The 12,257-nt window shown below is 38.4% G+C and overlaps 1 protein-coding gene across 2 annotated transcripts; it reads left to right on the plus strand.

Moving 5' to 3' along the window:
* The first annotated feature begins 3,037 nt into the window (after nucleotides 1–3,037).
* Nucleotides 3,038–10,746, plus strand: LOC113031681 (protein tyrosine phosphatase type IVA 3). Of its 2 annotated transcripts, none has more exons than XM_026183978.1 (7): nucleotides 3,038–3,393; nucleotides 5,797–6,225; nucleotides 8,796–8,927; nucleotides 9,091–9,183; nucleotides 9,279–9,409; nucleotides 9,634–9,708; nucleotides 10,451–10,746. In XM_026183978.1, the coding sequence occupies exons 3-7, from the start codon at nucleotides 8,832–8,834 to the stop codon at nucleotides 10,566–10,568; spliced, it is 513 nt and encodes a 170-aa protein (XP_026039763.1). In that variant the 5' UTR covers nucleotides 3,038–3,393; nucleotides 5,797–6,225; nucleotides 8,796–8,831; the 3' UTR covers nucleotides 10,569–10,746. The 2 variants fall into 2 exon arrangements, with proteins under 2 accessions (XP_026039763.1, XP_026039764.1); XM_026183979.1 differs by lacking the exon at nucleotides 3,038–3,393 and adding an exon at nucleotides 3,755–3,839.
* Nucleotides 10,747–12,257: the final 1,511 nt, after the last annotated feature.

Raw genomic sequence — 12,257 nt, forward strand, 5'->3', positions numbered from 1 at the left:
GCTTGGTTTCAACCTAACTTTATTCTTTCATGAGTTATTTACAAGTTTCTGACCACTTATAAAATGTGTTCAATGTGCTGCCCATTGTGTTGGATTGTCAATGCAACCCTCTTCTCCCAAAAAAGTCTAAGGGGGTCAGATCGGGAGACCTTGGGGGCCATTCAACTGGCCCACGACGACCAATCCACTTTCCAGGAAACTGTTCATCTAGGAATGCTCGGACCTGGCACCCATAATGTGGTGGTGCACCATCTTGCTGGAAAAACTCAGGGAACGTGCCAGCTTCAGTGCATAAAGAGGGAAACACATCATCATGTAGCAATTTCAAATAACCAGTGGCCTTGAGCTTTCCATTGATGAAGAATGGACCCACTATCGTTGTACCCCATATACCACACCAAACCATCTCTTTTGTTGTTCCAACAGTCTTGGAGGGATCCATCCAATGGGGGTTAGTGTCAGACCAATAGCGGTGGTTTTGTTTGTTAACTTCACCATTCACATAAAAGTTTGCCTCATCACTGAACAAAATCTTCTGCGTGACCTGAGGGTCCTGTTCCAATTTTCGTTTTGCCCATTCTGCAAATTCTGTGCGCCGATCTGGGTCATTTTCGTTGAGATGCTGCAGTAGCTGGAGTTTGTAAGGGTGCCATTTGTGAGTAGCTAATATCCACCGAAGGGATGTTCGACTAATGCCACTCTCCAGTAGAGATGGCACGATACCACATTTTTATGTCCGATACCGATACCATAAATTTGGATATCGGCCAATACCGATATGAATCCGATAGTGTGTTTTTTAATCAATAAAACTGTTTTTTAAATATCTTGCTGATTTTTCATACTCAAGTTAAAAAACACCCCAAAAAACCCACTAAAGCTATTCTGTTATACCTGTATGCAAAAAATACACTGCACCCAAAATATTAAATAGTTCAGCAATACTGATCAATCTAATACACTTAAACCTACTCCATCATCCCTATTCTGGTATTTTAAAGAGTAAGCAACCTAACTAATAGGGTTCTAAAAAAATAAGGAACCACCCCCCCACCCTCCACCTCATGATGCTTAATTGACGTAATCAACTTTAATTTGATGCAGTGTTAAATAAAATGCCACTTTGGTTGTAAGATTCGGTTGTATTTATTAAAAGCGAGACATTTTAAATGAGAATAAGAAAGAAAAGTATGTCTTTGTGCCCCCTTTTCCCTATTCATGCCCTATCGGCCCCCCTGGCTAAACTTTGCTAGATCCGCCCCTGCACAGTTACCAGCCGTCAGCTGCATAGAAAAGGATCCTGGTCTAGAAAGTAATATTAAATAAATTCTAACAACAGCTTATCAAGCTTAAACGTGCTGCTGTTGTTCAGCCGCTGGTTTCCTCTTTCTGGTGCAAAGTGGACCAAAAACAAAGAAGAGAGACGGACTGGGGACAGAAAAGCCGATCAGCTGATCGTTAATCAGTTTCACAATTGAAGTAGCAGCAGGAGAGGGAGGGGGAGAGAAGAGGCAGTCGCTTCATATGTCGGTTATTAAGCTTAAGGTGGGAATGCTTTACAAACATTCAGAGATAAACTTACACACTTGCTTTACTTCTCTCTGGGATCACTTCCTGGGAGATGAAATGGTAGCGAGGCTACAAATACACACAGCCGCTCTATCACCTGAGGCATACTGCTGCAACGTGCTACGGTTATGAGCCGAGTTATGCCATGTCGCAAGTTTTGTGAGGTGCTTTTTTTGATATTTAATGGATCGGATTACATTTTTTATTTCTCTCCGATATCCGATCCAGTAATTTACGTCAGTATCGGACCGATACCGATACGTAATATCGGATCAGTCCATCGCTACTCTCCAGTGACATGCGGTGAGGCTGTGGGCTCTTGCTGAATGAAGCTAGGACAGCCACTGATGTTTCTTCATTAGTGACAGTTTTCTTGCGTCCACATTTTAGCAAATCCAACTCTGAACCAGTTTCACGAAACTTAGCAAGCAGTTTGCTAACTGTAGCATGGGAGATGGGTGGTCTCATAGGGTGTCTTGCATTGAAATCTGCTGCAATGACCCGGCTACTGCGTTCACCAGATATCAACACAATTTCGATCCGCTCGTCACGTGTTAACCTCTTCGACATGTCAATGGCTGTGAACAAAGAGAAACCTGTAAATAACTCATGAAAGAATAAAGTTACGTTGAAACCAAGCACACCACTGTTTTTCTTGTGACATTACCAATAAGTTTGATGTGTCACATGGCCCTCTTCCTATTGAAAAAACAAAAGTTGTATCCAAGATGGCCAACTTCTAAATGGCCACCATGGTCACCCCCCATCTTGAGGAGTTTGCCCCCTCACATATACTAATGTGCCACAAACAGGACTTTAATATCACCAACCATTCCCATTTTATTACAGTGTATCCATATAAATGGCCCACCCTGTACTTTTAAAAAGTATGGACCTGTGACTGCCTTGTGACTCTTTGGACTCACATTCTACACCTTGTAAACACAATTATCAATTTTTTCTCTTTTTGTGTGTATTTTTTCTGGGCAAACACAGTGATGTGCTGACTTCACACTGTAGGCTGGCTGCAAGAAAACAATTCTTGGACTATTGTAACCCCAAAGAGAAAGTTAATTCCTACAAATGGGATCCACAGGTTGACTTGGGCAATCTGTCTGGTAGCTTAAAAGACCGTCTATTTTTAGATGGTTCAGGGAGGGGAAGGCGGGGGGTCGATGAAGGGAGGGAGAACAAGAAAAAGTCCTGACAGATGTGACACTGCAGCAAATATTCATGAGACCACTCGTTTTATTTTTTTTTAGGAGCATGATGTGAAAAAACTGTGACCATGGACTTCCCTGGTTGAAACAAGTAATCTTCAGCCACATTGAAAAGTTAGGAGCTGAACTCTCACCCAGTGCCTTCCAGGCGAGTGGGAGAGAAAGGAGTAGAGTGGATGAAGAAGTGGAAGAGCTGGAGGAGGGGGAGTGAGGCTCTTCTCCTGTGGCTCTAAGAGCATTAACTGTAGTGCGTTCTGCTGGTGACAGGGCTGTCAGGGTCAGATGACTGCTCAGCCTGATTAGACCAGCTCATAGCAGATCCTAAGCCCAACACACACTGCACCTTTATACCAAGGTGGATCTACGAGCTGGCACATTCAGTACGTCGCAGTTGAGGAGGCCAGAAGGGACACGAGGTGGATAGTTTAGTGTTATAGTGGGGCAGAGCTAAAGGTTATCAAGGAAACATTTAACCTTCTGCTGCTGCTCCTTCCTGCTTGACTACCAGGACCAAAGACTGAAAGAGGTGTTTTTTTACTGTAACAAGAAGGCAGAAGAACTGGTGTTTAGCCAGTGTTTGGAGATGACGCTGAAAAGCTAAGCGGTAAGAACTAAAGCACTCTGCATTTATTTTGTTGCTATATAAATAGGATAATTATATAGTGTTTCCCAATGCTGTCACAAAGCCAGAAGTGCAACACCCTGCATTCTGGATACGTGATGCAGAGAATTATAGAAAATCTCCATAAACATTTTTATCCGTGCTATATTGCTGCCACAGACGGTGAGAGAGAGTAAAGCAGAAGGGTACTGTTGTTCCTACAAAAATCTGATGTGTCATAGAATCACACACTAGTACAGATGGAGCTAAAAATACAGCTGCAGGTATTTAGAGTCTACAGGGGTTTACTATAACAGGCAGTCAGCTGGCTGTATGTCAGCACTCAAACTGTTGTAGAACTGCTGCTGCTGCTTCTGCAGGACTTTGGTGTAACTGCCAGTCAGAGCCCTGTGGATTTCCCCTGTTCAGCAGACAAGCTGTCCTCTGAGGTAAGAGGGAAGTTAAGCTTCCAGAAAATAAGTAAAAACGTAGTTATTTAGCACAACTTCTTTTTCTGAGTGATTTGAGTGATTGAATCTGATGCTCTTATCAGCTAACTGGAAGTCAGTAAACGAATGTGTAATCTAATCTGTTTAAAGACCACTACTATCCGTTTCATTCAGCTTTACATTTCAGACCTTGTGAAGAAGTAGCCATAAGGTGGCTCTAAAATAATACTGAGATCCATTTTAGCCTCTCTGTGTCCTGATCCACCATGTGACAGTGAAACAGCTAGGCAGCCAGTCTGGAGACATGCCTATTTTTACAAACCAAACTACACTCTAAGGTAAAAGTGCCAATTGGCTTTAAGGTTTAACTGGAATTACTTCTGTCTGTTTCTGTATGTTACCCTCATATGAAATCATTATACTTCAGATGTTTGCTAAAATTGTGAACAGTTGACCTTTTAGTTAAGTTTAGATGCCTTAAAACAGGTTTCTGTGTACTCACAGAGTGTCTGTGACAGTGCCAGCTATGCTGCTTTGCAAATTAGCTTTTATCCTGTGTCTCCGTTGCAACTTTGGTGCCCTCGGGTCGCACAAGGCTTCAAGTGAAATGAATGTTCACTTTTAACCAGCTCAGTGGAAAATAAGCGACCTCTATCCCGATTAGCGGTGACACAGGATAAAATCCTAAATATAGATTGTCAACAACTTGGAACTGACTACCCTCTTCTGGAAGAGTGAGTGTGTAAGTCTGTGAGTGATTATGTGTGTGTGTGTGTGTGTGTCTGCGTGTGTTGTCAGTGCAGAGGCCAAAAGGTGACCAGAGATTACCTCTGGACCTTCCTTTGTTGTTTATTTGATTGCCTTGTTTGAGTGGTAGGTAGAATTATTTGGAAAGCTAAAAGTATGCTGCATTTTTATGAGAAATATTATTAAGATGATTCAGTGCTTTGTTTTGAATCATACATTAAGAAGAGCCTAACACAACTTATATCTGTACTTTAGAGAAACCGCATTATAACTAACAAGCAGTGTTCATCCTAAATGCTTTCATAACTCTGTATGTGCTGAACTGCTGAACAGAGCCTTTTTTCCTGAAAATATATTAAACTGATATGCATGTGGGGTTAAGGTTCAGAATAAATCAAAGCAAGTTACTTCAGATTCTCCACAGTTTCACAAAATATTTTTATCTTGTCTTTTTTTGTGCCGAGCCACAACAAAAAACACCTAGGCTAGATTAATCAGAGCATCACTTTATATGAGAATTTCTGCTCATTTTTTTCTTCAAAGCTAACTTAATTTTGTTGATATTGTACAAATGTCATTATCATCATCAAACAATATCATATGGGTTATATTGAATGTCTATGCTGGTATGTCTTCTTAAATAAAGTTGAATTATATGTTTCTTGAAAGTATTAGTGTCGTTGAACATGTAATTGAGTTGTGATCTTAGTATATGGCAACCTTGATCTTGTTGTTAATTTAACATTAACGAATTAAGTTTTTACAGGGACTAGTAGTAACTAGTAACTACTCCCACATTTTTCATTCATTTTCATTCTAATGCCCCACGATTATCTTTAGTGTTTCTTATATCTTAATAAATACACACCCTGTGTATTTAATTGGTGTGTCTGTTCTTAATGTGTCATCCACTAACTAATCAAAAGGTGTTTTATCCCCTCTGTCTAATAGAAGGTCTGTATTATCATACTGTATGAGTAAGAATATTTATAATATGTGTGAATGCTTATATGTGTCTTTTAGATCCAGTGTAATTGGGTGTAACTGTGATGCACATGTAATAAAATAGTTTGATTAGTGTATATATGGCAGCATAATATAACTGGGTTATATGGAACTGCAAAAAACTGAATATGTGCTAAATTACTAAAAGGACCACGATCAGTGTCATTTCAGTGGAAGCTGACTTTTAATATATTTTGTATTTCAGAATTGCTGGTTGATGGAGTTTGTGAGGCGAAGTGGTGACTACTGCCACGCCCAACACATTTAAACCCCATCTGGGATAATGCTGCACCATGTAGTCCTAGGGTTATGAACCCTACAAGACCACTGGCCTTTGACCTCTGAACCTGTCAGCTCATGGGGTAACAAGCGGAGCCTTGACACTGAAAGCTAACAGGAGAAAGACGGAAAGAGAGCGTGACTAAAACTGAGTGTGGTCAAAGAAATAAAAACACAGAGAAAGTCGACACACTGTAACCTTCTGGACTATAGCAGACTGTTAACTGATGGGATAACAATCAAGACTATAGGACGTCAGACCTGGGAAAATATCTGAAAATAGGAGTTCTGGCTCACCTGGAGATCAAATATAAACTGAAGACATAGCTGCTAAACGCAACAGCTGGAGCTAAAGGTGAGGAGTCAATGACCTAAATCTAGTAATGCATCAACACTTTCTTAATATTTCATGACATTTCATTGGTTGTATGATTCAGTAGAAATTTCTTTAAGGCAGTCAGTATGAGATTAAATGATTTGCCTTTCTTGGAGAGTAGGTTTTACTAACAATGATGCTTTTAACTTCTAGGTCTTACATGGAAAAAATGACTTCTCTGTTTTCAGTGTTATTGAATTTCACCTAAGATCAAAGTCACATATTTCCTTCTCTTGCTCAAAGTGCTACTTTACACATCAACAATGTTTTGGTGTCTTAGTCTAAGTTGCCGTATTTTGTTGCTGACACTTACCTGATACTCCTGGAAGAAAATGAAGAAGAAATTTGAAAAAAAAAATGAGAAAGAAATGTCACTTTCCAGAACTCACTCACTAGCTTCTGAGAAAAAGAAAGAAAAAGTCTCCAAACCCTGCTGTGAACAGTTACATGCATTAACTATTTTTCACTGTTTTCAGGAAGTGTTAGGTAAGCATACATTATGGTACAGCTAAAAACTCAGGAAGCCATTTCACTTCCTGTTAATCCTATTAACCATCAGTCAGAGGCAGCAGAGAATACTTGCGAGCTAAGGCTCTGTCAGTTGGAATGAATGGAGCTAAACTGCTTAAATGACTCTACACCAGCTTCTAGTATTAGTATTCACGGATTAAAATTCTCTTATTGGGTTATTTTACTCATTTCCTTTCATTATACTTACCAGAAAGCGAATGCTGCCGGTATAAAGCTGGAATTCTGATAATGCATGCTGATTGGTCAATTAACAAGAGTTTATAGTCTGCTGATGGCACTAGTTTCCAAATGACAGACATTAGAAACATAGTTAAGCTTAAGATGTGATGGTTGATGTTGAGTGCTGCTAGAAATTCTTTGCAGCTTGTCAAATGTGTGAAATCAAATGTCATAAAATGCCTTATGGTGTTGGGACCTCCCTTAATATTTTTAAGTATTAAGTATTGTAATTGTAATTGTAATAAGTATTTTATTACATTTACAATCCAACGCAATCTAAAAATGGAAGTATATCTATTGATTTTGCTATTGCAGTTCTGCTCAGTGTTAATAACTCTTTTTATAAACTACCAGTGATGAGAGGAGATGTTACAATCACTATTTAATCAACATTTTCAAACAGCTGTGAAGAAAATGTGCATGTTTTGCAAAGTTTTGAAGACCTTTAGCTTAGTACAAAGTGGTATTTTACTTGTAATTTAATTACTTCATCTCCAGTTTTTCAGTTTTCTTTCCTGTTCATGAGGGAAGTCCAGTTTTGAGCTTGACCAAGTGCATTAAAATGAGGTTCAGCATCTGGGGTGGAAATGCAAAGGAGAGACCCATTAACCGCAAATGCATCCGAGAGCTCTGGAATATCTTTGCCTTTCTTCTCACAAAGCTCTTAATTTTTCTCTCAGGTCCCATGCAGTACTCTTCAGCACTTTACCCAGGCTGAGCTACCCAGCAGCTGTGTGGTAGCCTATGTCACCATATTCAGCTTCATGCTCCTGCAGAAGTACAACAAACTGTCTTTGATTCAGTCCTCTTGCCCCAATGAAGTTAGCTATTTTAGCTACATCAACAATGTGGTTAATTTTCAGCGCTGAGTTTACACTGCCAATTTGTGTCATTTAAGCCCCGGCCTATCCAGACATACAGTTACCTGTGTGAATAAATCATTCTCTATCGTAGTCCCTCTGCGAGAAATCACAAAGCTGGTCTTGACTGCTCCATCCCTGGATGTGTAAAGCTTGGTTGCTTTTGCACCTTTACTAGCAAAGCATCTAGTGTCTGTCTTCGTTCTGCATCAGTCAATTTCCTGTGTTTTTCTGCATGTTTAGGCTCATAATGACAATTTAAATTGTTATCCTTCAACCCAGCAATCTGCTAACCACAAACTAAGAACACAACTTTATCTCTGATTTTAGTAAATAAATACTTTTTTCTTTTTCCGCCCCAAACACACATCTCATAAATGTTTGCTCTGTGAAGTTTCATTCACATACACACACATATGTACAAATGTAAATAAAGAAACAAACAAAAAATGTAGCAATCACCTTTCAAATAGAAGCAACAAAACTGTAATGTGATTTCCAATAAAATAATTTTTTTTAAATGGGAGAAAATGAATGACGTATACCTATTTATATCTTAATTCTAATTTCCCATTGACCACATGGGGTGGATCGGGGAAACCAAAGGGCCCAGGTCTGCATTAATAATACATTCTACTGATCACATTATGACAGACCTACAACATGGACTAAAGCTGCATAGGGTCCTATTCTTTCTGGATTACCTTGTGGGAAACCCCAGTGAAACCCAAAGTTGAGCTTTAGTATTTTGAAAGTCTTTATTACAGTTCAGCCATTAATATTTACATCTTATCATACTATTACTGGTGTTTTTTCTTGCTTTTACTAGCAAGAAAAAGCACATAACACATAACATTACATAACCAGTCATTTCTTGGCATTTTTTATCCATATTCTACAAAAACAAAATGTGAAAAAGATGACTTCTGGTTTTTACAGGGGTTACACACGCAACAATTCTTCACACTGGTCAACATGAATCGCCCAGCTCCAGTCGAACTGTGCCACAAGAACATGAGATTTCTTATTACACACAACCCAACAGATGGCACACTCAGCTCCTTCATAGAGGTGAGAAATATATGTGAGTATGTGTGTCCTGCAAGGGTAGACAATATTATAATGACAAGCGTAATAAAATTAGGATATTACCTGCATGCTTGTTTCCCTCTGTGATGTCAGCTTGTGTATTGTGACTTCAAAAAAAGTTTTTTCCTCACTTTACCACTTCCAGGACTTGAAGCGATATGGTGCCACAACAGTGGTCCGAGTTTGTGATGTCACTTATGACAAAACACGGCTTGAGAAAGATGGCATTACAGTGGTGGTAAGTTCAGAAACACACACCTTTAATATGAATATTTACTCATTCTATGATCAAATACAGTACACCAGACAGCACCTGTTTGGACTCTCTTTTAGGACTGGCCATTTGATGATGGAGCCCCGCCACCCAGTAAGCTGGTCGATGATTGGTTGAATCTGCTAAAGAAGACATTTCAGGAGGATCCAGGAAGCTGTGTGGCTGTTCACTGTGTGGCTGGATTAGGGAGGTAGGAGACATTTAAAGTAAAAATTTAATTTAAAAATACAGAGGAAGACAGGTGTGTGTGCACACATATAAGTTAGCATCACTGGACAATAACTCATATGTTTGATTTGGAGTGCTTATACTAAAAACTATGACTTAAAGATTTGCCAAGAAACAGATAAGCAGAATTGATTGGACATGTATAGCCTAAAACATGGATTGTGTTGTATTTATACGTGCACACAGGGCTCCTGTGCTTGTTGCTTTGGCTCTGATAGAAAGTGGGATGAAATATGAGGATGCTATTCAACTCATCAGACAGTAAGTATATCCTGTGTCATATTGAGGATAGTTTTTCTTTCCTTTTTTTCACTTAATGAAACTATTTCAGAAACCAGAGTGGTCTTATATACTCTATATCAGGGGTGTCAAACATGAGGATGGGACCAGAATCGCAAGTAGTGCATCAGGCCCACTACACGGATTTAAAAAAAATGTGAAGAAGGGCGTCAATTCTGGAATCTTTTTACTCTATTTTCAGAAGTTTTACAGCTTTTGTTTTTGACAAAGACCCCCCCCTTCTGCTACAGTAAATTACTACATACCAAACTTAGAAAGTCTGCTTTGATGGTGGACTTTATCATCTTTTAACTCCTGGTTTGAGAACTAATATGCGGAAATGATTTTGCTCTGTGATTTGTTTTACTGCATCATGGGAGGGTTAACTGTTTTGAGGGCTGAAATTGACCACAGAAGGCAAAACATTTTCTGTTCCGTGCTGTAAAAATGCTTTTATTGCTATAAGTTGGGCATTTTAACACGGGAGCCTATGCTGATTGAAAGTAGCTATAGAAAACAAGAACTGGTAGGATTAAGTACACTTTTTCTATCATAACCTAGAGAGGAACACAATGAGAAATGCAACACAAAAAGGTGACAGAAAAAGACTATTATACTTGAAAGTACAGCGTGCAGTGGAAGATAAAAGGTGTCTGTGAGCTCTCTGTATTTAATGAACCTCTAAAAGCTTTTAAAAGTTCACAGCATTGTGTTTGTGTTTCAGGAAGCGTCGTGGAGCCATCAACAGCAAACAGCTAACCTACCTGGAGAAATATCGATCTAAGCATAGGCTCCGTTTCAAAGACTCCCACAAACACAAGAACAAATGCTGCATCGTATGAACACATGCACCATGCACACACACACGCAGGCACACACACAGAGACATTTCTCAGGAATTCAGCAGTACAAGGCTTCAGTCATTGTCACAAATACTAAAAACAGAGGCGTCAGTGCCCATGTTGAATCTTAAAAAGTTTTTCTTCTTTGTTTCCCTTTCTTTTCTTTTAATATGTTTTTTTTTATTTTTGCTTATTTGCTGTAAACAAACAGCTGCAGGATGGATAAAGGACAGGAAATCATTTTAAAAAGTGTTATAGAGGATTGTTTTTACAATATAATTCTGCAGGGAATTTAGCTATGAGGTGCATGAGCCACATTCAAATGTTCAACCGAACAAGTCCTGAAACTTATACAGATGTGGGGTGAAACTTTGATTCTGTTGTCCCTGGTGACTGGTTTTCAGCACCTTAAGTCTGACCTGACTTTAATGAATGTTTAACACTATCAGGATATAAAATTATAAACAGTTAAATTTGTGTTTCTCTTATTTTTTCTTTCTTTTTGGGCTTAAAAACCCTTAAAAACATGTTTTTAACAATTTGGAGAGACTAAAATTTTACACTCCAACAAATCAGGTTTAATCCAAGGGTAATCTTAGCCTGAGGTATTAGTCTCATCCTAGCGCAAATGTTGCTGTGCATTATTAAATTATCCAGTCTAGTTTAAAGTTTTATTATTTTCATATGTATTGGTGTGGAGTTTATTTCAGTTGTATTTTACCTGAATGATGCATGTAAACAATCACTTTGAAAAAATCATTTAAAAATCTGTTTTTGATGATGATGATAACAGAGCATGCACTTTTTATGCAAAAAGTAGAGTCCTTATGACAGTCTCTTTTATTGTAAAAGCATCTTCAACCTGAATTGATATACATACATTAAAATGCATGAAAAACTAAATGGACAATGAAATAGGCAGAGGGTGTAAAACTGAAGTTAGGAGAAGGGAAAATGTTAATAGGATCTAGCAACCCTTTGATTTACAATCTTTACCTGAAAGCATTTTAAAGCAAATGGCAAATATTTTCTTGTTCACATGACGTGTGTGCATATTTGTTTGCTTGTGTGCGTGTGTGGGTGTGGGTATATGGGGCGGCCTCTATACATTGTTTACTACTGGGGCAGGCCTGAGCTGACACTTTTTTATGTAAAAAAACAAACAAAAAAACAAGCTGTAAATGATAGTCTGTAAATTTTTTGCATTGTTTAATAAATGTTATGCCATTATCTTTGTATGTAGTGCGTGGTGTTTGTTGTCAGTGTTTGATTACATCATGTAATAATTCAAAGATTCGCTCTTCCTGGCAATTTAGCTGTTGCTAATAAACGAAATATATTGCAGACAAATTCAAAACACCAGAAACATTTTTGTCAAATATTCCTTAAATTCCTGAAATTATTAATTAGTCTGCACTTTTGATCTACTTTGACTATGAGTGCGTTAATGAGTCCTAAATAGTAAAAACAACCACCTTTAATTGCTATGAGCTCTTTATGATTGACTTAACTCTCACTTAGAGCTTCTTCTATTCTTACATATTATTATGTTCAGTGTCTCTTTATATAATATCCATACCTGTAAACAACATGATGGCTTACTAGGGATATGTTGTGAAACACGTTTTTTTCTTTGACAAATATTTTAAAAGAAGAAAATGAAGAAATAAGGAAACCTAAGTATATTTA

This window comes from Astatotilapia calliptera, chromosome 11, assembly GCF_900246225.1.
Source record: "Astatotilapia calliptera chromosome 11, fAstCal1.2, whole genome shotgun sequence".
In the NCBI taxonomy this organism is placed as follows: domain Eukaryota; kingdom Metazoa; phylum Chordata; class Actinopteri; order Cichliformes; family Cichlidae; genus Astatotilapia; species Astatotilapia calliptera.